Source organism: Rhamphochromis longiceps, linkage group LG5, assembly GCF_057381845.1.
Source record: "Rhamphochromis longiceps isolate RC_006_pf linkage group LG5, R_longiceps_female_GT1.1, whole genome shotgun sequence".
Lineage (NCBI taxonomy): Eukaryota > Metazoa > Chordata > Actinopteri > Cichliformes > Cichlidae > Rhamphochromis > Rhamphochromis longiceps.
The window spans coordinates 18,479,579-18,503,122 of NC_140561.1; the positions used below are offsets into that span (position 1 = coordinate 18,479,579).

The window sequence follows — 23,544 nt, forward strand, 5'->3', positions numbered from 1 at the left end:
ATGTCGAAACTAATTTTTTTTAAACTTTATATTGACTTGTAATATTTCCTCTACCAGTCAAAGGTTTGGACACACCATATCATTAAATGGTTTTTCTTTATTTTCATGACTATTTACATTGTAGAATCTGACTGAAAGTATCAAAACTATGAATGAATACATATGGAATTCTGTAGTGAACACAAAAATGTGAAATAACTCAAAACATGTTTTATATTTTACATTATTGAAAATATGCACCCTTCGCTTTGATTACTGCTTTGCACACCTCTTGGCATTCTCTCGATGAGCTTCATGAGGTCGTCGCCTGAAATGGTTTTCCAACAGTCTTGAAGGAGTTCCCAGATATGCTGAGCACTTGTTGGCCTTTTTCCCTTCACTTTGTGGTCCATCTTATCCCAAACCATCTCAATTGGGTTTAGGTCAGGTGACTTTCTAGCCAGGCCTTTTGGCGCAGCACTCCATCACTCTCCTTCTGATAGCCCTTACACTGCCTGAAGGTGTGTTTGGGGTCATTTTCCTGTTGAAAAATAAATGATGGTGTAACACACCCAAAGAAAGATTCTAGGTCTGACCAACCGTCTCTGTCGTGGGCAAAAAGATGACAGTCAATAAAATTCTAAAAGATAATTTATTGACAAAAAAAAATATCAAGAGATAAAAGATAAAACAGTCCAGTGTCCCATTTATGAATTATATAAAAAACACACAGTCCCAAGGCCAGAGCCAGCTATGCCACATGGCCAGTTGCACTCCACGTGTTGCCTGTAACAGGGTTAGAAGTTGTCCTTGGAGACCCACCACCCTGCAAGCATATAGTCAGTGGTCACTCAAGCCTCTGCAACTCTGCTACCTTTAGGCTGTGGCATATAATAGGCCCTGGCCTGCACAGAGAGACAAAATGACACTTTCACTATAGAATTCATAGCACAAAATCCATCCATCCCAAACATATCTGATTTCATCACATTACATACCTGCACAGAGAGACAAAACGACACAGCAGTGTTTGTAGTGTGGGCTATAAGTTGACCAGTGTATCAGTGCAATCAAGTACACCTGCCTCTAATTAGTCCAACCCCATTCCAGCCATTGGCTCACCAAAAATGTGACACACACACACACACACACACACACACACACACACACACACACACACACACACACACACACACACACACACACACACACACACACACACAAAACCACTCCCAACCCAGTGCAACTTCACACAATAATATGGAGCTGAATTAACACAGGCACATTAGTCTACCATGTTACAATGGTCCTACTAAACGCAAACCCGGTGTGATGGCATGTTGCTGGAGGATGCAGTGGTAGCCATGCTGCTTCCGTGTGTGCCTTCACTTTTGAATAAATCCCCAACAGTGTCACCAGCAGAGAACCCCCACCATCACCCCACCATCACACCACCTCCTTCATGCTTCACGGTGGGAACCATGGATGTAGAGACATCCATTCACCTTTTCTGTGTCACACAAAGACATGGCAAGTAGATCCAAAGATATCAAATTTGGACTAAAGCATGGATTTCCACTGGTCTAATGTCCATTCCTTTTGTTTCTTGGCCCAAACAAATCTCTTCTGCTTGTTGCTTTTTTTTAGTAGTTTCTTGACCATTAATTCCCGTATTCGCACAGTCTCCTCTAAACAGTTGATGTAGAGGTATGTCTGCTACTGGAACTCTGTGCATTTATCTGGGCTCTAGTTTGAGGTGCTGTTAACTTGGAATTTCTGAGGCTGGTGACTCGGACGACTTTATTTAGCAGCAGAGGTGACCCTTGGTCTTCCTTTCCTGGAGCGCTCCTCATGCGAGCCACTTTCACTCTAGCATTTGATGGTTTTTGCGACTGCACTTAGGGACACATTCAAAATTGTAGCATTTTTCCAGACTGACTGACCTTCAGTTCTTTAAGTAATGATTGACTGTCTTTACGTAGCTGATTGGTTCTTAATATGAATTCTAACAGTTGTCAAATAGGGCTGTCAGCTGTGTACAAACCTTGACTGCGCAACACAGCTGAGGTTCTCGAGCCCATTAAGAAGGCAAGAACCCCGACAAGGCACACGTGAAGTGAAAACTAGGGCTGCCACGATTAGTCGACTAGTCACGATTATGTCGACTATTAAAATCGTCGACGACTAATTTAATAGTCGACGCATCGTTTGAAGCTTTGTAAGATCACAAAGGACGCAGGAATGAGTAGTAGGATTTAAGAGTGTAATAACGGACTGAAACAGAAGATGGCAGCACTGCATGTACAAGGATGCCAGCTGCCGTTAATCCCCGAAGAAGAAGAAGAAGCTGTGTCCCAGAATTCATAGCGCAGCCCAGCGCAGTTGTCAACAATGGCGGCAGCTAGTTAGTTTTAACTTTACTCTTATTATTCTTTCTGGGTCACAAAATAAACGTTTAACATATTTTCAGGCGAGAATGTAGCTGTGTAAACCTCAAATATCTGCTCAGTTTATCAAGACACCACATATTTTCAAAAGCGCTCCGACGTTTTCGGAGACGTCTGTTACCCACTAGCTCGTTAGCTAGGCGGGGGCAAGGCTCACTAGAGCCGTGAGAACACCGGACTCCCGGCAAATCGTTTTCAAACCCACCGCCGTCTTTCGCTAGTCAGGTTAAACATATATATAAGTCACTTAGATAACTTAAAATGTTATTGTTTGGCTTTCTTTAGTATTTTATTTGTTCCTGAGTAAATCGGTTTGGCTGAGATTAAAGTTATAGTTTTTGCACAGCTAAAACTGTCAAGCAGACAGCTGATTATCAGAAGTGTGAGACGCTGGAGAATATACTCCGGTGTCCTGTTATATTTTAGAAAGCAAGGAGTTTATTAAACTTCACCGAAACAATCTGCAAATTTCATTAAAAATTAATAAACTACCATCTTGTCTTTATTTTTAGTTAGCACAAACACTTCAAGCTGTAAGCTAATGATAGTTATATAAGACCAGATGCTGCTGGTGCAATAAGCTGTACGCTGTACGTCCAATGGATGATGATCTGATTAGTCGACTAATCGCAAAAATAATCGGTGACTAGTCGACTATCAAAATAATCGTTTGTGGCAGCCCTAGTGAAAACCATTTCACGTGACAACATCATAAAGCTCATTGAGAGAAGGCCAAGAGTTTGTAGCACTGTCAACAAAGCAAAGGGTCGCTATTTTCAGGAATCTAAACTAAAAGTTATTCAACAATGGTTTCTTTGTTACAAAATTCCATGTATTTTGTTTCATATATTTGATGTCTTCAGTATGTATCTACTGTAGAAAGTAGTAAAAGTAAAGAAGAAGAAAAAACATTAAATGAGACTGTGTCCACACTTGTGACTGGTGGTGTATCTATATGTAAAATGGAACTATGGAGGTGCCTTATTTCTAAACAAGAAATTTCATAATGGTATCACTTTCAAGTCTTTATAAAAGATTTCACCTAAATATGACAGTCAGACTGGTCTTTACTTTATTATCAAAAATTAGAAACTTGATGTGTTTCACATCCTTTACTGTCGTTCACATTTTCTGCAATTGAAAGTGATGCATTTATTCTGTGATGGATTTTTGTTTAAAAGAGAAAATGCAAGCTGGTGTTGCTCTCTATACCTTGTAAAATGACTCTAGTTTTTGTGGAAGTTGTCGACTGATGGGTTGTACTTACTGTAATGCATTACTCAAGAAGCAGTGCAGTATTTACTGCTGATAAAGTAGTCTACTTCAGAGTGGGTTTTTTTCTTTTTAACCACAAAACAGACAAAGCAGTATATCAAAGAAAGATGAGCTCTAGTGTTTACAGTGTTTTGGTTAAGGCAGCCAAAGTATTACCATCATACCAAATCTTACACACTTTTTTTTTTTTCTCAATTCACATAACCTAATTTAGGAAATAGGCGACAGAGCACTATTGTACCACATTAAAAAGATTTGAACCTTGTGGTTGCCTGGGTCGTTGCTGTGTGGAGTTTGCATGTCATCTCTGGGCACTCTGGCTTGCTGACACAAGTTATTGGTGATCTTAAATTAACCATTTGGACTGGTGACTTGTCCAGGGCGTGGCCTGGTTAAGAACATGAATAATTTGGAAAAGTTTTCAAATATGGGATACTATGGACTCTCCCTGAACTGTTATTATATCATTACATCTGGAACAAACAGACATTCAAAATGCTAATTAGGTTTGAAAGTCAAAGGTTGCTGAGATCACATTACTCAAAGAGTTATTTTGGATTTTAAGAGTCAACTTCACTCTGACATAATTGTCTACAAAACATTCTTTTTGATTCATTTCCTTAAATCAGATTTGTAAATACATACAAAGGGTGATTTCATACAAATGTCTCTTTTATTTTTTATTAATATAATAAAAATTTTTTGCAGCGAAACAGCTGATTATGACTCTTCTAAAGACTGAGCCCACCCAAAGGTTGACCATCACAGAGTTCATGAATCATCCCTGGATCAATGTAAGCACGCAAGTTAACTTCTGCTTAAACAGCTTACTAAATTTTATTTATTTGATCTTTTATTTACCCCCTTTGGTTAAAATCATGAGTGTTTTTCACCATTTTTTATATATATATATATATATATATATATATATATATATATATATATATATATATATATATATATATATATATATATATATATATATATATATATAAAAAAAGTAAGAATGAATTTGCCTCTGTGTGTCATCCTAAAGCAATCAATGGAGGTTCCCCAGACCCCCCTTCACACCAGCCGGGTTCTGATGGAAGAGAAGGACGCATGGGAGGAAGTCAAGGTAAAAGATGCCTGCTTATCGTTGCACCATCCATATGTTGTCAGCTTTTATGGTGACAAATAGTCAAATAGAAAAATTACTTAATGTGAAAGTTGACACCTACTACCTGTTGCGGTTTCAGTTGTTTGATAATTGCAAAAATCCATTTACATTTAAGAGTTCTTTGGGGGGGGTTTCCGTGCAAAAATAAATTGTGTTCCAAGCAAACATTTTAAATAGCTCATGGATATCAGAATCCAGAATTAAACATGGAAAGTTGTATTTTTTCGTCATTTATTTATGAATCTGAAAACACAAACTGCAAGTTTCTTGTGTAAGCAAAAACAAATGAGTACTTGATGTGCTGTACTGGGAATGCTTGCAGCTAATATACTGCAACATCTGTGCTACCTGAACCGGTGTAACCACAAGCTTCAGCGGAACTGTATTTTTTTTTTTCTTCTTCTCTTCCTCTAACACAGTGTCTGGTGAAAATAGTTATATTAATCACATTAGTTTTCATTCATGTGAACGGAAACTTTAACAAGGAAAAAAATTGCAATGTTGTCATTGAGACTGAGCAGCTTTACCAACCCAGCGTGTGGATCTAGGGCAGTGTGTGGAAAACAAGTAGTCTACCTAAAAGGAAAAACAAATCAACTTTTGGAATCATGTCATGATTTTTGTTTATTAATCTATTATTTCTACTTGGTGAGCCTGTTGCAAACACACTCAAGTAAAACAGATGAAGTTATCAGTAGCTTGTTGGTCTCTGGTAATTTGAATGGATTAAATATCAAAATCTGGTGTGAGGGTATTTTGTCTGTGTTGGATTTAAAAATTAAAAACTCCCAGTAGTAGCTTCACATCAAGTGCATGCCAGGCTCTGGCACCTGCTTTGCTTATTTGATAAACCAAATAGTTTAAATGTATGTCTCCCATCCATTAAAACCACAGATTTTGATAAGTAAATAAAACTAATGGCCTTGTTTTGTTTCTCAATTTAACAGGAAGAAATGACTAGTGCCTTGGCAACAATGAGGGTCGACTACGAGCAAATCAGAATTAAGACCATCGAGGACTCGACCAATCCACTGCTAATGAAAAGGAGGAAGAAGGCAAATAACGCCGTGGCTACACCTGCTGCTCACTGAAAGATGCATGCATGCCTGCCTTCACATACAAACACAGGTTGTGAAAAGGAAGCAATAAGTTGTCGACACGTGAGTCGGGTTGCATGGATTTTTCTTTCTTTTTTTTTTCTCAGTGTTTTATTTTTCTTGACAAATTGTAATGTTTTGTAAGAGTGTTTGTTTTTATTACTCTACCATTTTAACAACTCATCGCTCTGCAACAGCAGAGGGGATGTTGATCTGTGTTTTTACACCACTGAAGAGATTATGAAATTTAGAAAAGGGGAGAATGGGGAACTGACACATCCTCTTGCCTCTTCTTTCCTAAATATCAGGTTGTGTACTCACAGGGGCTCGAATGTTGGAATAGGAGATGTACGCCTTAGCATTAGCAGTAGTGATTTTACACCCCCCCACAAGCCTGCTCCAGCTCAAGCCCCAAACCTTTGAATGTTAACTCTGATGGCTAAATCCCAAAAATGAAAAAACAAAAAAAACACAGACACACAAGGGAAGGTTTAGTTTTTCTTACATGCAAAATAAGCAGATGTATTTTGAACTGACAAGTGGAATGTAAAGACTCTGTCCTCGATTGTTGGAATCAGCTAGAAGTAAGCTGCTGATTCCCGGGACTCGGAGTGTGTGTCAGGTTCAGTTTGTCTTTGTGAATGTTGAACACAGGCCTATGCACTCACACAGGGGCCGTTCTGACAGAGCACCTCACTCGTGGCCCCTCTCTCCTATCTTTATCTACGCTTGTTTTTCAGGTACACAATTTTAGGGCAGAGAGGGAAGCCAGATTAAAATACAGAAACTGGCCCGTCTTTCTCCTGCATGTAGCTCATAGGAGAGTTGGAGGCAGCCTATACTGTACTTTTTATGAATTCTATAAACGTTTTAGCATAGGCCTTAATGAGTACTGCTAAATCAGCAAATGGCTTTTAACTCAAACTTACCATTTGGTTCAAGCTTTTACCAATGTTTTGCTTCAGAATTTAAAACGTTGCCAGATTATATTTCAGGTTAATGCTATGCAGATGTTTTTTGTCATCAAATTACGAGTGATTTCTGTTTGTACATGTGTTGAAGAGATGTTGAGCAACTGTAGGGAGTGTTCCCGTGTTTTATGTAAGCAGTAGCATCCCCTTGGGAGTACAGAGGGCACACTGGTCATTTCCAGTTACTGTTGGTTGCACCAGGGTTAGTCAGGATATACTCAACTTGACTAATCTAGTGCAGTTCCATTATCATCTGTCAGTTCTTCACAATTCCTCGGAAACTGATAGGTTAGAAAGTACGTAGTAGCTGCTCCTCATCCTTGTGCACAGTCTGATTTACCACCAGCAAGCTGTCATCACATTCAGAGAAAGTATAATGGTCTCTCCTTCTGTAGTGTTTTGTTAATGCAACAGGACACTTCCCAGCTCACTTTGGGAATCATGGGAATATTATTGTATAATTTTGTCAGTTTAGGCCACTTCACTTTGTAAGATCACTTCCACTTTACTTGTCATATCGCACCTAGAAATTTCTTACAGGAAAAATGTTCATGAAATGTTTGTGACAATGTTTATTTTTTATTTTTTGTCCCTCTCAACACATTTTTGTAGTGGAAACACAGATGTGTCTTGGAATCTGTTCAGCTCCCGTACATTTGTCTGCTTCAGCTTTGGATTAAAAAAAACAACAACCATAAAACACCAACTTTCTCTTATCTCTTCTTTTAAAGAAAAAAACAGGATCTGTGTGTGAATGCCTGTGTTTCTGTATAGTATGGATTCAAGATCTCATCACAAAGCCAAGACTTTGAGCTCTAAAACCCTTTTCCGGTGCCCTCAAAGTAAAACTGAAAGTCTTGCACTTCAAGTCTGTTTTGTTGTATAACTGAAATTTTATGAAATTCAATAAATACGGGGGGGGGGGGGGGGGGGGAATATATATATATATATATATATATATATATATATATATATATATATATATATATATATATAAAAAAAAATAAATAAAATATCTTCCTCATATTTGACCTATGCCTCCACATTCAGGGAATTTTTCAACTGAAACACTTGTCGGTTATGATTCAGGTTCTTGTGTCGATTTGGGAATTGTGGCTTTCAGCCGAAGTGCACAGACTCAACTCGTGACCAGTTTGTATCATCCCTGCTAGAATGAGTGACTCCTGGAATATACGCATTTGCGTAGCAAAACAGCACAGTGGCATTGAGTCAACACAGACATTTGCCAACAGTGGGGTGTTTAGAGCAGTTTCCCGCTAGTGCATATGGTTCAGGTGCAAGGCAACTGTAGACTTTGAGCTTCCAGCTCTGAGTGTGACGAAACCCACAGTCATCTCTGTAAAACGTGTGTCTCTGCCAGGTAAGTGAGAGAGGGGGTAAATTGGGCCCCAGGGGAGTCCCTTGTAATAGTAGTCCTGTGGAGATTCAACCCCTCACTACAAATGCATCAGAACCTTAGGGCGCCCACTCGGCATGCTTTTCACAAAAGACGGGTCCCCGGACTCTTTCTGCGGTCTGGGTGGGTAGAGATGAGCAGCATTGTAAAATGTCATCACTATATGTACATGTTTTCTAAAGTAATATTCTCAGCAGCTGATGTGATTTGTGATAAATGCGATCAGAGGAAGTTGGTTTAGATGCTTGTTTTTTTCCCCCTCATCAATTTAAAAACAAGTGATTAAATAATTTTTCCTGGTCTGGAAACTGTCAGCAAGTTGGCCTCCAATATGTTATTGTTGTGTTCACTGTTTTTAAAAGGTGTGGGGAAATGTAGAGGATGGAGACTTCTCAGCTGAGCTGGTGACACACAGCTCAGAGTTCTTTGAAGTGGCATGCCATCCTGATTCTCACACACAAACACACATCCTCTTGTACGTGCCGGCTCTGACTTGACCTGCTGCAGACAGTAGAGCCGTAGATGCGGCACATTACCTCAGCAAGAAACCCGCAGCACAGAGTAAACCAGACATGAAATGGAATCCTTGTGTTGTCACTTTAGCATGTACAGTGGCTTATCTTTCACATGTGATGGAAATCCACATCATCTTACTGTCAAGAACAGCCCAGCGTGCATGTTGTGGTTAGTGCAGTTGCTTTGATTACGTTTTTCTGATAAATTTTCTTTAGGTCCCTGTAACAAAGGTGTGCTTCTTGATCTTTAAAGCTGAGTTGCACAAGGAAGTGTCACTATACATTTAGTATAGTGCAAGTTATAAATACTGGAAAGCAAAGTGAGGGGCCTTTCTAGAAATAATACAATGGATGGCTTTTGATTTCTCAGTTGCTACCCAAATAACTTGTTTTTGTTTTTTGTTTTTAAGAAAAGCTGCTTTTTTTTTTCTTGGTTTCAAGCTTTAATAAATAAATTATTTTGGAGAACAGCTTATGAATTCAGGCTCTCAGTGGCTCCTCTGTAATTCTCAGACTATGAGACCTGAGCTGATGGCAGTCAGACCACCTGTTGCTGGATTGTTTTTCAAGATTGTTCTCTGTGAATGAGGCTGCATGTTTAGGCTCATTGTGGTGCTACAAAATGAATTTGGCAGCTATCAGATGCCTCATTAATATTAATAATAGTAATAATAAGTCATAGTTATTGTTATTATTAACAGTTTTTGTGCTAATATTCTGCCATGAAACACTGTGATATTCATCTTATATGCAGTTATACAGTGAGTAGTTATAGTAGAATAGGATCGTACTGTGACAACCACATGCTTTGTGTGGCACTTTTGTCATTTGCAGAACATAACCTAATATGGTTATGTCCTTTTTCAGCAAGTACCCAGTTGTGCAATGTGTGGGGAACAGCTCTTAATATTGTGTTTGTGAAATCCGTCACAACATGATCAGAGCTCACACCGATGTCTTTCCAGTGAACGATGCAGAAAGGTTGCCAGGAAGAATATCCATACTGTGCCTACAAAGTGACATGTCATGCACTGTGTCCTTTTACTAATCGTGTCATGCCAAGAAGGTGGACTAATAACTCATAATTGAGTCTGTCACTTTCTATCTAAAGGGTATCAGTCTTTGAAGGATCTAAATTTGGTGCATGTGTGTGTAGAAATATTCTTTGCAAACATGCTGAATCTTAATTATTCTAAAAATAATGAATCATAGCTGGTCTATTTGACATCTGACTGCTGTTTCCTTTTCTTCTTGAAGATGCTTTTGTTTCCTCACATAGCTTCATGATTTCTAAACAGACTTTGTTTTTCTATTAATTAAAAAAAAAAAAAAAGTACGAGTTTGGTGTGGAATAATCTGACTGGCCTGTACAGAACCCTGACCTCCCTTAACCCCATCAAAATCACCTCTGAGAAAATATTGAACAGAAATTGCAAGTCAAGCCTCTTGTCCAACACCACTGTTGGGGGGTGGGCAATCATTCCCAGTGACACATTCCAAAATGTCATAGAAAGCCTTCCCTGAAGAGCGGAAGACATCATAGGTGCTCTGCCTACAGATGTAGGATGGGATGTCATAAAACCTCCTGTAGGTGCAATGTGAAGGTGACCGTTTTTGTCCATATAGTGAAGCGGCAAACTGACTGAACTTTCAATATGCACTTGCAGCCTTAGAACCAGTCTTATAAGAGGTACCTTCCCTTTGATTAATTGCCTCGTGATCGAGTACCGAAACCTCTGAATAAATTTTTTTTTTTTCCAGGGTGCGGAACACATATGCGTCTGTGTGCACTGTTTGTTACTTTCCTATACACGTGAGCCATGAAACAGATGAGTGAAAGACTTTTTTTGTTTATATTTCCGTCAACAAAATCAGACACGCATGCATCTGTGAAAATGTTCTATTCACTGAAAACACCATGAAACTTAATTTTCAAAGATTCCACACAGCCGTATTTCATTTGCCCAAGGAACAGATATTTTAATTGCTTTCTTTATTGTGACCTGCTGTTCGTGAGCATGCCTGTACAATATTCAGAGATGTTGCATTCTGCTCAATGCCATGCTTTAGGTGGATGTGAATATTTAGTGTAAAAGAGTACCAGCGTGATACTTGTGAAAATGATTCTTCAGTTTTTCTCAGCCTGCTTTGAAGCTACTGCTGTCTGAAAGTCCACTCATTACATAACAACCAGATGTGATCTTAATCGGTTTACGTGGAACCGATTCCAGAGCTCTTTGGGGGGCGGGGGGTGACTGAAGTGTGAATCTGCAAGCATCTTTAAAAAAATCGAAATAAAAAAAGCACTGACCACAACACTGCTGACAAACTGCTTTTTGCACAGGTCAAAAAAATAGCAATGTCCTGTTAGAACAAAGTTATGAATGATATCTTTTTGCAAGGTACTGTCATTGCTGAATTGATACTATTCATCCCACGTTGAGTCAGCAAGTGACTGACGAAATGTCCTGGAGTAGTTTCAGTGCAGCCCTGAGTCAGGTCTGGAACCTCACTGATGCTTGTGAGTTTGTTTTGTAGATGCTTCACTTTCAAAAAAACAGTCAAAGATACTACAGTACACAGGTGTCTGTGTACAGTTTCTTCTTCTTTATTTGCAGTTCAGATCATTGACTGTTGTATGATGCTTTCACCACACCCTCCCCAAAATAAATCTGCAATTGCTCCCCATGACTTTGTGCTCCCTTCATTGTGACAGAGTGGTTTTAGTTTGCCTGTCAGTTTTGTTCTAAATGTGTGTGACTAAGTGAGATTACTTTTGCATGCATGCAAGTGTGCATATGCCATTGAGGGTGAGGCTGGCTAGTTGGAGTTACGGTAAGTTAAGATACAGCAGTGTTGCTGCTGGTAAGTGATGTATATGGGTCACGTTTGAGGTTAGTGCATCAGCATGTTGACAGTGCAGTCTATGGTTCCTCACGTATACTGCAGGATGTGATGTATTCAGTGCTCTATTCCTTTTAATGGCAAACATAGCAGCTTTTACATATCGTGAAAGCAACTCTAAAGAGACATCTGTCATATTATTAAAGTAATTTATTTCAATTTAACAGAAGGCACAATAAATATAAAAAACACAGAATGAAACATCTTTATAAATAATTATAACAAATGTAATATTATTATAACAAAGTGTCCTTTTTTAAAAACAGCATGATAATGATTCAAAAGGATCCTAACAGAAAATTGTCCATAGGACAAATTGGTTATAACGTCTCATAAAAAATAAAGACAACAGTTCAGTAAGTCCCATACAAAAAATTCACATCTGTCAATACTTGTAAAAGTTCTGTTTCTCCCAGAGATGAGCTTCATATCTTGATTTAGGTCGGGAGGTCTTCCAGCAGAGGTTATTGTCTGTGTCGTTTAGAAGCCAGGTATGTCTCAAAGTAGTTAAACAATATGTCCAGCTCTCCCATGGCCTTGTATAGACCTCTGCTCTCCATCTGCATATGAGCAAAGACAGGTTCACTTAGTACAAATGGCAAAAAGTATAGGCATGCATATTCTTTTGAAATCAGGATTACAAATATTGCCTCACTGCATGTGTGACTTTGACACTCACCTGAGTGTAAGTAGAGTTCAGATTGTTGATGTCGAAATGTTTTTTGCAGGAGAAGTAGTTCCTCTGTAAGAAGAGCAAAAGAGACATGATGTTACTACTGGTGATCTGCATGCGGACAACATTAAGAAAAGAACCTTAAGGCGGGAACATTCAGTCTCTTCTCTTCCCTTTTTGCATAATCTGGAAGATGCACACTTGTGCATTTCAAAAATCACATGACTAATGCAGTATTAAGACTCGTTCTGTGAGCACTCACTTAAACCCGAATCAACCTGTCGCAGGGTACTTGGAAATTTTTTGGTTTAATGAATTAAGAAATTGGATATTTGTAAATGCAGAGTAGAAGCTAACTTCCTTGCAGATGATCACAAAGTCAAACGGCTATTTAAAGTAAAAATCAAAATCAATATATAACTCAATTTATAGGTGTATTTTATCAACCAAACCCTATCCACCTGACCAAACATACTTTGCAGTGATTACTTGTAAATAGTTTTATTGAATTCTGCTCGGCTTTTTTTTTTTATTGCCATCTTTAACGACTTGAGCGAACATAACAAAAAAGTCATATGAAGCCACTGAATGGTAGTTTAAGGCATGCACTTGCGTATTCTACAGAGGATACTCGTGACCTTAAAGCAGCGCAAGGTGAATATTTACACGGTTTGTTTTGCTGTGGGAGTTAACACGTGTCAGATACTCACACACTGGGTGACATCTCTCTTCAGGGTATTGAAAATTTCTTGTATGGACTCCACGTGAGGCTTTAAGTTCTTGGTGTCTTCAGTCACTCCGGCCATGGCTGTCGGCAGAACCGTGTCCAGGTAAAATTCCAGTAAGCTGTTCATGGCGTAACAGGCAAACGGGCTCTGATGGAGCAGAACATCAGCGTGGTTATTTTCATGCTTTTCTTATCAAATCCTAAACTTTTTGTGGAGAGGGTTTTTTTCCCCCTCGAGAATCTTACCTTAAAGGAGTCTTCGACGGACTGATCTAGCAGCGCTGAGTCTAAGTCATCATTTGCTTCCTGCAAAAACAGCGAAGGAGAAAAAAATAGTAAGTGCGCCGTGAGACACCCGTGCACCCACAAAGGCTGACAGGCAGAAGTGAGAAAGTGCAGCATCCCCGCTGTGGGGAAGGCTGGTGATGCTGCAAAAATGCCTGCAGAGAACGTGCTTTTACTCACGTAGAAATCTCTGATCCGTGAATAGTCCTGTCTGAGCTTCTTGAGCCTGACGGGGAAGCCCTCCACGAAACGGCAGCAGCGGTTGTTGCACATAGGAGAGCACAAAGCAGAGCTGAAGAAAGACGCGAGCGCCAGGACGCACAGGAGGACGGTCTGAGAAGTCATTCTGCTGGATAAGATGCTGAAGTGTTCTGGCTGGAATGAAGAGAATAGCTGGTCCACAGAAATGCTGATGCTCCTGCTGCTGCTGCACAAAAGGCTTTGTTGGATCTTGCTGAATTGCTCAGAAGAGAAAAATGTGTATACTAGAGCTCATCAGTTGCTTTAATTTATAGCAAAATCTGGCGAGGGAGGAGACTTACTGGAAGAGAAATGGTTAAACATGCTTCATACATGAAGGGGAATTTTTTTTTTTGGCCTAGAAGCAGCTAGTGTGTTGCATATGTTCTACCACTCCCATCATATGGGTTGGTATTGACATCATGGAAATAAACTCTGACATCATTTTCTGTGATCAATAATTCAATAGGTTTTTGCTTGTTTTAAAAAAAAATGATTTTTCATATAGTAATAATATTGCATATATAATAAAAATGCTGCTACCACTACCAGTAATAGTAAATATAGTTATCCTTCATCACCTTATTATAATCATTATATATTTAGAATTTTTATTCAACCTGTTGCTTTTAAGTGACAAGTTTACACGCATCGACCCTACTAAGTTCCTAAAAGGAGCAGATAAAGAACTCCAAACTGATTTTTCAGTGTAAAAACTGTGTTTAAAGTCCATGAAAAGCAACGTATGACTATTCACAATAACAAAGGAAATCGAACCCCCATATGGAAATGACATGAATTGTGGTTTGAATATGATGACGCTGTGGATTCTCGCTGCATGTCAGACATACGTAATAAGAGTGCTTTTCACTTTGAGTTGGAGTTACTGCAATCTTTCTTAGATTCCATAATCCTTTCTCAGTGAACCATTTTGCATTAAAAACAATGTATATATGTTTTCAGATTTGTAATAGAGAAACCGCACCAAGAAGTGATTCAGTAATGTTGGGAGTGTAAGAGGTATTTCCCCCTTAGTACTTTTTTTGAATGGAATGTCCAGCAGTCCAGATAATTTGATATCTCCCCAATTCACACGTCGTCTTAGGCCGTGCATGTTAGGCAACACTGGCATTTGGAAAATACGCCCGTGTGTGTGGGTGTGGGGAGGGGGGGGGGTCATTCTGTGATCGCCTCTGTGTGATAAACAGACTTTGCAGTCAGCAGACAAATGAAGGGTCAAGCTAAAGTTCATTTAACACGTGACACATACATAGTTTTGCAATAATATTGTAATAAGAGATTTAATAAAAGGGTTTCAAGTTGTTTTTGAAGGCAGAAGATTTGAAATGTCTAAATTATGGTGTAACTTTCAGTTTGTTACAAAAAATAAACAGAGCAAGGGAACATGTTATGGTTTGGGTTAGGGAGAGAAAAATCAAGAAGTGGTCAAATCTATCCACGATATCTATTATCTGTGAAATCTATAGTGTAGTCGTTAACCCATTCGCTAACGTGTAAAAGATCCCTGATTTGAGACCGAGAGCCGACAAACTCCATCCTTAGAGGGTCATGAGCTAGTGTACTCTCGTTTGGTCCCATGGTTATGTCATTAAGGCCAATCCAGCGTAAAATCTATGCATGGGGCAACACCTTAGGAAGTAAGGGAACAGCTGAAGTTACTCCACGTAAAATAAATGAATCAGCAGTGACCAGTTCATGGGAAACGCCTCATACTTCACATCAGTGCATGTATGCGCTCTGCATTGTGATTTTATAATTTGTATAATTAGTTGCTTTTAAGATACTTCTGACTAGTCTGATACATCATTTTTCTGAAAATGACAAATTTTAAGTTGTTAGTCAGAATCTTTTGTCATAAGATGTTTAACCAGATAAACTCCTGAGTAATAGAAACCCACACCACACAATAAATGAGGTCTTCAGACCTGCCATTCACAGAACTGAGGTGTTATCAAGGTATGATTAGTTCAGGTTGAAATTGTGTTACTGGTATTAGTAATGCTAATCCCGTTTGCCACGAGATATACCTGAAACCATATGCAAAAGATTAGCAAAAATGATGTCATCCATTGATTTGTGGGCTACCGTCTTCATGCCTCCAGTTAAGCATTTCACCACACCTTCCTGTTGTAGGTACTAAGTTGGAAACCTTTTTGCCTTAACTGCTTTAATTCTTCGTGGCACAGATTCAGCAAGGTGTCGGAAACATTTCTCAGAGATTTCGGTTCATATTCACTTGACAGTTATGCACATCCACGATGAGAATCTCTTGTTCCACCGCATCCCAAATGTGCTCTGTTCGACTGAGATCTTGTGATCGTGGAGGCCATTCGAGTACAGTGAACTCAAAGTCATGCTCAAGAAACCAGTTTGAGATGATTTGAGCTTTGGGACATGATAACCTCCTGAAGGTGTCTATGAGAAGATGGATACTCTGGGATCACAAAGGGATGAACATACCCAGTAAGGATCCAATAATACACCAATAATGCTCAGGTAGGCTGTGGCAGTTAAGTGATGCTAAGATGGTACTAAAGTGCGCCAAGAACATTATACGAGCAGCAGCAGCCTGACTGTTGATGCAATACCCTGCCATCCAAATGTCACAGCACAAATCTAGACTCATCACACCTGACGTTTTTCCCAATCTCACCAGTTGTGATGAGCCCATGTAAACTGTAGCCTCTTGCAACACATTCCTGTTTACGGGAAGAACATGCAAACTCCACACAGAAAGACCCTGGCCTGATGGTGGAATTAAACTCAGGACCGTGCTGCCATGCAGCCTGTAGCAAGCAAAAACTCTTCTCGAGACTGAAAAAAATCTTAACAGCAATCTAAGGCAAGGGAAATGTTACTGAAACTGAAAACACAGTGCTAAAAGGTCAAAGTATTTACTGAGGTAATAAATCAAGAGAGAAGTTGGGTCTTATTCTTTAAGGGCTAAGGCACTTTATAGTCGACTTCTCTGTTCTGGTACAGAGGTTACATCAGTCCTCCATCAGTCACATTGTAACAAGCTGTTTCCTGGTTTTGAATCAGTATGTAGCACCAAAAAAAGGAAAACCGCATACACTTTAATATAGCTGCCTTTCTCGGGTGACATTTGCATTTCTGTCTCATTTTAATATAAAATAAAGTAAACTGACAGACTTGTGACTTTCACACTAGAACGCTGCAAAATATAGATGAAAGCTACAGGCGTGAAGTTTTATCTCTTTGTTTTAGCAATATGACAATACTATGAAAAAGAATCTGCGCTGTCAGAAAGTTAACATTTTCGTTAAGCGGCGTCTTCATCTCAGTCTGTAAAAGGTAACCTGTCAAACGAAACCGCAAAGAAGTGCTTTAGCAGTGATATTTCCCACACCATACAACGGTTTTCTTCTGCCAACACATCCCTTTTCATGTCCTGTTCACAATTTGCTTCAATGAAATGGGGACAAAGCAGAGCCAGAGCTTATCTTGCATCTTGTCGCTTTGTTGTAACAGTCGGCTGGGAGGCGTATGCCTTGTAAATAATTAGGTGTCTCTGTTGTCTTTGCGCTTAACCCTTCACCTCAGTTTGCTGATGCTGTCATGCACCAGTGCTGAGAATCTGCTGTCAGCGATTTTCAGCACTTTACATGAAACTACTGCTGATATCACATCCAGTTGAAACCTAACCCACTCCTGGAACTTGACAGAAATGAGCTGATATAACAATGCGTCTGAATGTGAATTTCTTGTGCTCTGCAGACCTGATGACTTGCACTCTGTATTGTAGTTATGCCTTTCCTCAGCCTTGTGCATCACATTTTTTGTCAGTTTATCAGAAACTAACGCGTCTTTACAGTCACATTCACCACACTCCTCTTTCACTTTCACATTGTTTGTCCGTTTGAATGCGTGTGTGTGTGTGCGTATGTGTACTCTCCCCCCCCCCCCTCATTTGTAGCACACAACTCTTCTCAGGTATGTTTCAGTTATTGTTTATATTTTGTGGCTTTGGTTATATAAACATAAACAATTGTTATGAAGTGTGAGTGTGTGTGTCTTCACTAGTTTTGTGTAGCTTTAGAAATTCTCAAAAAGGAAATGATCAGAAATGCATCTTCTATGACCAGGGTCAGTAAGTATCGTTGATACCGCCAGTCACACTCACATGGATGGGTGTGGTAACAAGTTGCATGAGATCTGATCTGACAGCTGGTAACTGGGTGGATCGATGCCTATTTTGAAGAATGCTCAGAACAGTAAAAGAGCAAATTTCTTGGAGCTTCATCTTCGTTCCCTGTAGTTGACCAACAGAGAACTACGAGTAATTCTTCAGTCACTGAACTGCCCTCCCAGCTTACTCACTGTGATGAATGTGCTCTGCTTAGTGATGGAAATGAAAAAACGAATTCATCATCATTTATTTATTTAATGCACACTTGACTGCAAACGGACTGGTGCTATTTACTCTATTTGAGCACTTGAAGTGGTTTTCACCACAGTCCTCATTCATTCACACACACATTTATACAAGTGCTTTTTGCCAATACCTAAGTGGTTTTAACCTGACACACACACACAGAATAACACATGCACATACACAAGCATGCAATAATAAATAAAACGTCAACAAATTTATTATTTCTGCAGAGCTGTACAAGCAGTATGAAAAACCGGTATTGGTGTGATGTGAAACTTAAGTAGCCCTGCGCTCATGCTGAGTCGTCATCTGTCAACTGGGGAAACTCTGAAATTCCCTGTGTTCAGCTGACCCGGACCTACTCACTCGTTAATCTACTTTCTGGTTTGTAACTGATATGCTTCAGTTTGATATGATCAAGAATTAGGTTTCATTCTCCATACTGTCTTTATTATTAGCGGGGTTTTTTTTTAAAGTCAAAGTGCGTAAGCACATGCACATATTTGGTAATTTGCATATGTGCCTAAGATGGTGTTAACCGCACATAAGTAAGAACTGCTCATTGTGACAGCTCATGTTTTCCACATTCCTTTTTAATGTAGTGTATAAATGCTGAATTAGTGAAAATTAAAAATAACAGTTTCTCCGTGCATCTGTAATGATGAATCACAGTTTCACAGATTCTTATCGTTTTAATTCCATGCTTGGTCTGCTGTTCGTCAGATATTTTATTTTTTTTTATATATAAACACACTTGGTAAGTAAACTGGCTCTTACATAGCATTTTTCTACCCTATGTGAGCACTCAAGGTGCTTTATACAACATGCCTCATTCACCCAATCACTTTTTTTCTATGTGCAAATGCTTTCTATGTAACATTCACACTCTGATGGATTCATGCAATATCTTGCCCATGCAAATCTGGCTACTCCAGTCTGCATGCCAAATATGCAGACTGGCTAACCACCAACCTTCCAATCAGCAGATGACCTGCTCTCCCTTCTCAGCTACAGCCACTCCAGACAATTGAATAGATATTCTTTGAATTCCATTGTGTTTTGATATTATACCACCTTAATAATCAGAGTGAATGAATCATTAAACGATGCATGTTATTTTTGAGCACTCGAGCTGCATGGATATGGATACATGGATATATCATATATGTATTTAGAGTCCTGAAAACAAACAAAGCATGATGTACTTTTCTGGATGCAAAAATTGACTCGTTCCAAAAAGCTGATGCTGTTCATTTGGACGTGGCGTTTTTAATGGGAAAAACGTCTTGTCACGCATCCAAGTGATTTCTTCAGTCTCAGCTTGCTGCAGGTTTCCCCAACCCCAACAGTACATAAGAGGTGTAAACTGCTGGTGTGAATAGACTGCAAAGTCCTGGCCTGAGGAGGTAGGTCTTCTGTGTTGTGCCATCTGCTTAGCCAGAGGTTGTTTGGCTTCTCTGATGTATAAATCACTGTAATCCTCCTGACAGCGTGCACAATATTACTCTGTTTCTGCCGGGGGACCGGATCCTTGGGTTGGAGCAATGTTTGACACAACGAGTATTGGGATTCGGTCCCCTAACACAAACAGTGTGATTTTGAAGTGGATCAAATGCAGCCACGGGGCAATATTATATCCGGTTTAGGGATCTCTGATCAATGCAAAAAAAAAAGAGAGAAAAAAATGCCTATTTAGTGTGTTCCTCTTTAATTCTCAGCAATGCAAAATAAAACAAAACATGGGAATCTTTGACAGTTTACAAATCAGGAAGGCAGGCTTAGTCATCTCAGCATGCTGACCTAATCAAATATATTCTTGAAAGGCACAAAAGCTAGGCTGCTTACGTACGAAAACAGAAACCAACGAATGCAAAGCAGCTCCTGAATAAGCTCTAGTATGCCCACATTTTACTGGCTTTAACAGTAAAAAAAAAACAACAACTTAAAAATCAACTTAAGTTGCACAAACTGCAGTAGAGGCCAGTGCATCACATTTCTGATATCTGCATGTCTCTTAACTTGGAGATCCAGTTAGAAAAATCAGTAAAATAGCTTTCAGGCTAGTGTGCAGGTTAGTGTTACAAAACAATATAATGCTGGGTTAGTGTTATTTGGAAATACTACTCACACTTGGATCTGTCAAAAGTTCAATTTCTTGAGCCTGATGAAAAGGCCCTCTGGAGAGAGACCATGATGGACAGGAGGAAACACCAAAGAGAGGTGGACTTCAGAGAGCAGAAATACTGTGTGAGACTTCCAAAGAGGTGCTTGCTGAATGTTAGAAGTCATCCCGCTTGTCTTAATGTCTAGCAAAATGGGACAGATATGAGGGGGAGGAGACTTACTGGAAAGGAAATGGTTAAACCTGCGTGGGTTTTTTTTTTGTAAATGGTAGCTATGCACATGGGGTCTCATGCTCTCACGCTGACCTGTGTTCTGTCAGTGTAGGAATGTTCCAGAAATGCAGTCTATTTCATTCATTAAAGACACAGATGCTTTCACCCAATAACACTTGGAGGGATGCAACAGTCTTTTTATCTGCTTGAATGAAAAAAATACTGCTTGACTTTAGACAGGGCAGAAGTTAGCAGCCGGACTTTTATCCAGAATTAAGCTGCACGAGTGCATAATTTCACTGTTATTGTCTTTATATGTGCAACTGAAAGAGCAAAGCAGGAAGACTCTGGAATGATCTGCCAGAATTTACTGAATCATTGACCTACATAATAATAGCATCAATAGCATTGTCAGACCCATTAAACTACCAAAGATAGAAGCAGCTACTTAATATTGTAGGGTCTTTACCTTCCAATTTAAAGCACCTTGAGGTGACTCTTGTTGTGATTTGGTTTTATATAAATAAACCTGAATTGAACTGAATTTTAAAAAAATTATCAGAAATTGTGCCCATCCAGTCGTTCTCTTCTGCTTATCTTTATCAGGGTCACGGAAGGGCTTGAGCCCGGCCCGGCTAACACAGGGTCACCAGTCTGTCGCAGGGAGAAAATGGTTTTCATTAAATTCAGTAAAGCACGTTGTATTAGTTTACATGTTAATTGTAACTTGTGGCTTGAGTCTGATGACACTCTGGTTTTTGCTATGACACAGAGACAAGAGTTTTCTAGTTTTTCTATAGAGAAGTGGTTAGGTACTCTTGGAGGGAGGGGGGACTCTTTCAGAAACTTTTAAACTTATATGTTATTGAAAAAAATGAGTCACTGTGGATCACTGTGTATGTGTGTATATATATATATATATATATATATATATAGGGATGGGTATCGTTTAGGTTTTACCCGATACCGGTGCCAAATCAGTACTTTTGAAACGGTGCCGGTGCTCAAACGGTGCTCAAACCGGTGCTTAAAGAATGGAGAACACAAAATTGGTCCAAAAACCTCTCATATTCAGCTGGTTTTTTGTAAAAAGATAACAATGTTAGCCTTTTCTGCAGCTATGGGACATATATGGTATCACTCTTAGCTGGAAGCAGTGCTTAAACAATGGAAAAAATACAAACTTTGTCCAAAAACCTCTCATGTTTAGCTGTTTCCCTCTTTTTCTTTGGTCATTTTAGCCTTTTTAGCCAGGGTGAAGGGAGTATCTGCCATCAAACAAGAAGACAGCCGCATGTAGCTATGATGATGTTTGCTAGTTCACCTTACATGCATTAATGTAATAACGTGGTTAGCCTACTCAACGTAAATTACACACAAACAACATTAAGCTACTCACGCAGAGAAGAACGGCTGCTGCTGCCATCAAATACGGCGCATTTCTCGGCTTTTAAAAAAAAAAACGCTATGCGTTGCCAGGTGTTTCATCGGATTTGAGGTGTTACCTCCTTTGACAGTATCACAGTATCAGCTTAAAGCACTTGTTGCAGGCTGCTGAGTTTGCATATTTTGCTGTGAAGTACAGCCAGACTTTTGACCGCTTCGCCTTGGGCATTTTTAATCTGTAGCTCTGCATAAAAGAACGTACGTACCTGGCCCCGCCTACTATCCTCGGAAACGTAAAATGATTGGCTAGAAGTGTATCACAGCTCAGGAAAAAAAAGCACCGAAATAAAGCACCGAAATGTGCGCTGCTTTTCGGTCTGGTTACTACCGTTTATGTCAGAACCGGTGCCATCATGGCACCGGACACCGGTACCCATCCCTATATATATATATATATATATATATATATATACATATATACACACATATATATATATATATACATATATATGTATATATATATATATATATATATTAGGGGTGCAACGATATTCGTATCGATATTGAACCGTTCGATACAGTGCTTTCGGTTCGGTACGCATATGTATCGAACAATACAAAATTTTTAATTTATTTTATCAACTTTCCTTCTGACGATGCTGTCTGTGTTGAGCGCTCAGTGAATCTGCGTTCGACTACTCCGCAGCCTAGGCGGAGTAGTCGAACGCAGATCCACTGAGCGCTCAACACAGACAGCATCGTCAGAAGGAAGAGCACAGGGCAAGCTAGCAAGACAGAAGTTAAGCTCTCCTTGCAACATGGACCTCCCCCACCCTCATTCAGATCTGGCGTTTGGAATTATTTTGGTTTTCATGTGACGTATGACCCTGAAGGTAAGCGAGTCATGCACTAAAGTAAAACAGTATGTTGGATGTGCCATGCAATGCTCAATTACATGGGTGGGAACTAGTGTGTTAGCGCAGTTAGCTCGTTAACGTGTTGGCCGTCTAGCCCCATGCACGGGGCGATCGGCGGTAGCTCGTTAACGGAGATTTGCCGTGTTGTGGCGTTAAGGTCATTTCAACGAGATTAACCTGAAAGCACTAGTGGGAACACAACGAATATGACTGCACATTTACGCCGACATCATCCTAGTGCAAAGACAAGTGGAAGCAGACAAAAAAAACAAGCAAGCATGCTACTAACTTTAGCCGAGTCATTTAGACAGCTGTTAGCACATGATTCTCCTTATATGTTTAATATGCTGCTGAGAATATAGCCCAGAAGAAGCGGATAGTATAGCTTTTATTTTGGAAAGAGACATTTCTCTGTAATAAACTCTCTTTTCCAAAGATGAGTGATTCCTCAATCAGATACAGGGCTCGCAATATCGCTAGCCCGACGTCCCGGGGCTAGCGATCTTTTCAGTCGGGCTACCAAAATCTATCTCTTCCCTGCCCGTCGGGCTATTGTAGGAAGGAAAAATATATGTCAATGCTTTTGCATTCTTTCAGAAATGTAGCTGGGTAATTATGTCATTGGCATCGGTGAGCCACTGTCAATATGTGACATATTGAAATCGCGTTTGAATTTGCGCTTGTTTTTTTGTTTTCACTTTGCAATGACAGCACTGATCTGTGAGTGATGATAATTTGTGCACCAATTCCTCTGACATCGTCTTATTAATTGGTAGCTTACTATGCAAACATGACAAGT

The 23,544-nt window shown here is 39.5% G+C and overlaps 2 protein-coding genes across 2 annotated transcripts in view; one reads left to right on the top strand and one right to left on the bottom strand.

The window, feature by feature from the left end:
* Window positions 1-7,628, top strand: part of mapkapk2a (MAPK activated protein kinase 2a) — a 36,468-nt gene extending 28,840 nt beyond the window's left edge. The window contains exons 8-10 of the mRNA XM_085406252.1: window positions 4,410-4,495; window positions 4,738-4,818; window positions 5,808-7,628. Of these exons, the coding sequence (XP_085262378.1) occupies window positions 4,410-4,495; window positions 4,738-4,818; window positions 5,808-5,951 (311 nt within the window). The 3' untranslated portion in view covers window positions 5,952-7,628. The remainder of the gene's footprint in view (window positions 1-4,409; window positions 4,496-4,737; window positions 4,819-5,807) is intronic.
* A 4,393-nt stretch (window positions 7,629-12,021) lies between these two features.
* il10 (interleukin 10) lies at window positions 12,022-13,818 on the bottom strand. Its single transcript, XM_085407900.1, has 5 exons — window positions 13,630-13,818; window positions 13,411-13,470; window positions 13,148-13,312; window positions 12,444-12,506; window positions 12,022-12,324 (listed from the first exon to the last, which is right to left on the bottom strand). The coding sequence occupies exons 1-5, from the start codon at window positions 13,792-13,794 to the stop codon at window positions 12,229-12,231; spliced, it is 549 nt and encodes a 182-aa protein (XP_085264026.1). The 5' UTR covers window positions 13,795-13,818; the 3' UTR covers window positions 12,022-12,228.
* Between the last annotated feature and the right edge of the window lie 9,726 nt (window positions 13,819-23,544).

Coding starts and splice junctions, on each gene's coding strand:
- il10 (XM_085407900.1), bottom strand. CDS start 13,794: ATGACTTCTCAGACCGTCCTCCTGTGCGTCCTGGCGCTCGCGTCTTTC. Junction 13,471..13,629: donor CACGGATCAGAGATTTCTAC/GTGAGTAAAAGC, acceptor CTGTTTTTGCAG/GAAGCAAATGATGACTTAGA. Junction 13,313..13,410: donor CCGTCGAAGACTCCTTTAAG/GTAAGATTCTCG, acceptor CTGCTCCATCAG/AGCCCGTTTGCCTGTTACGC.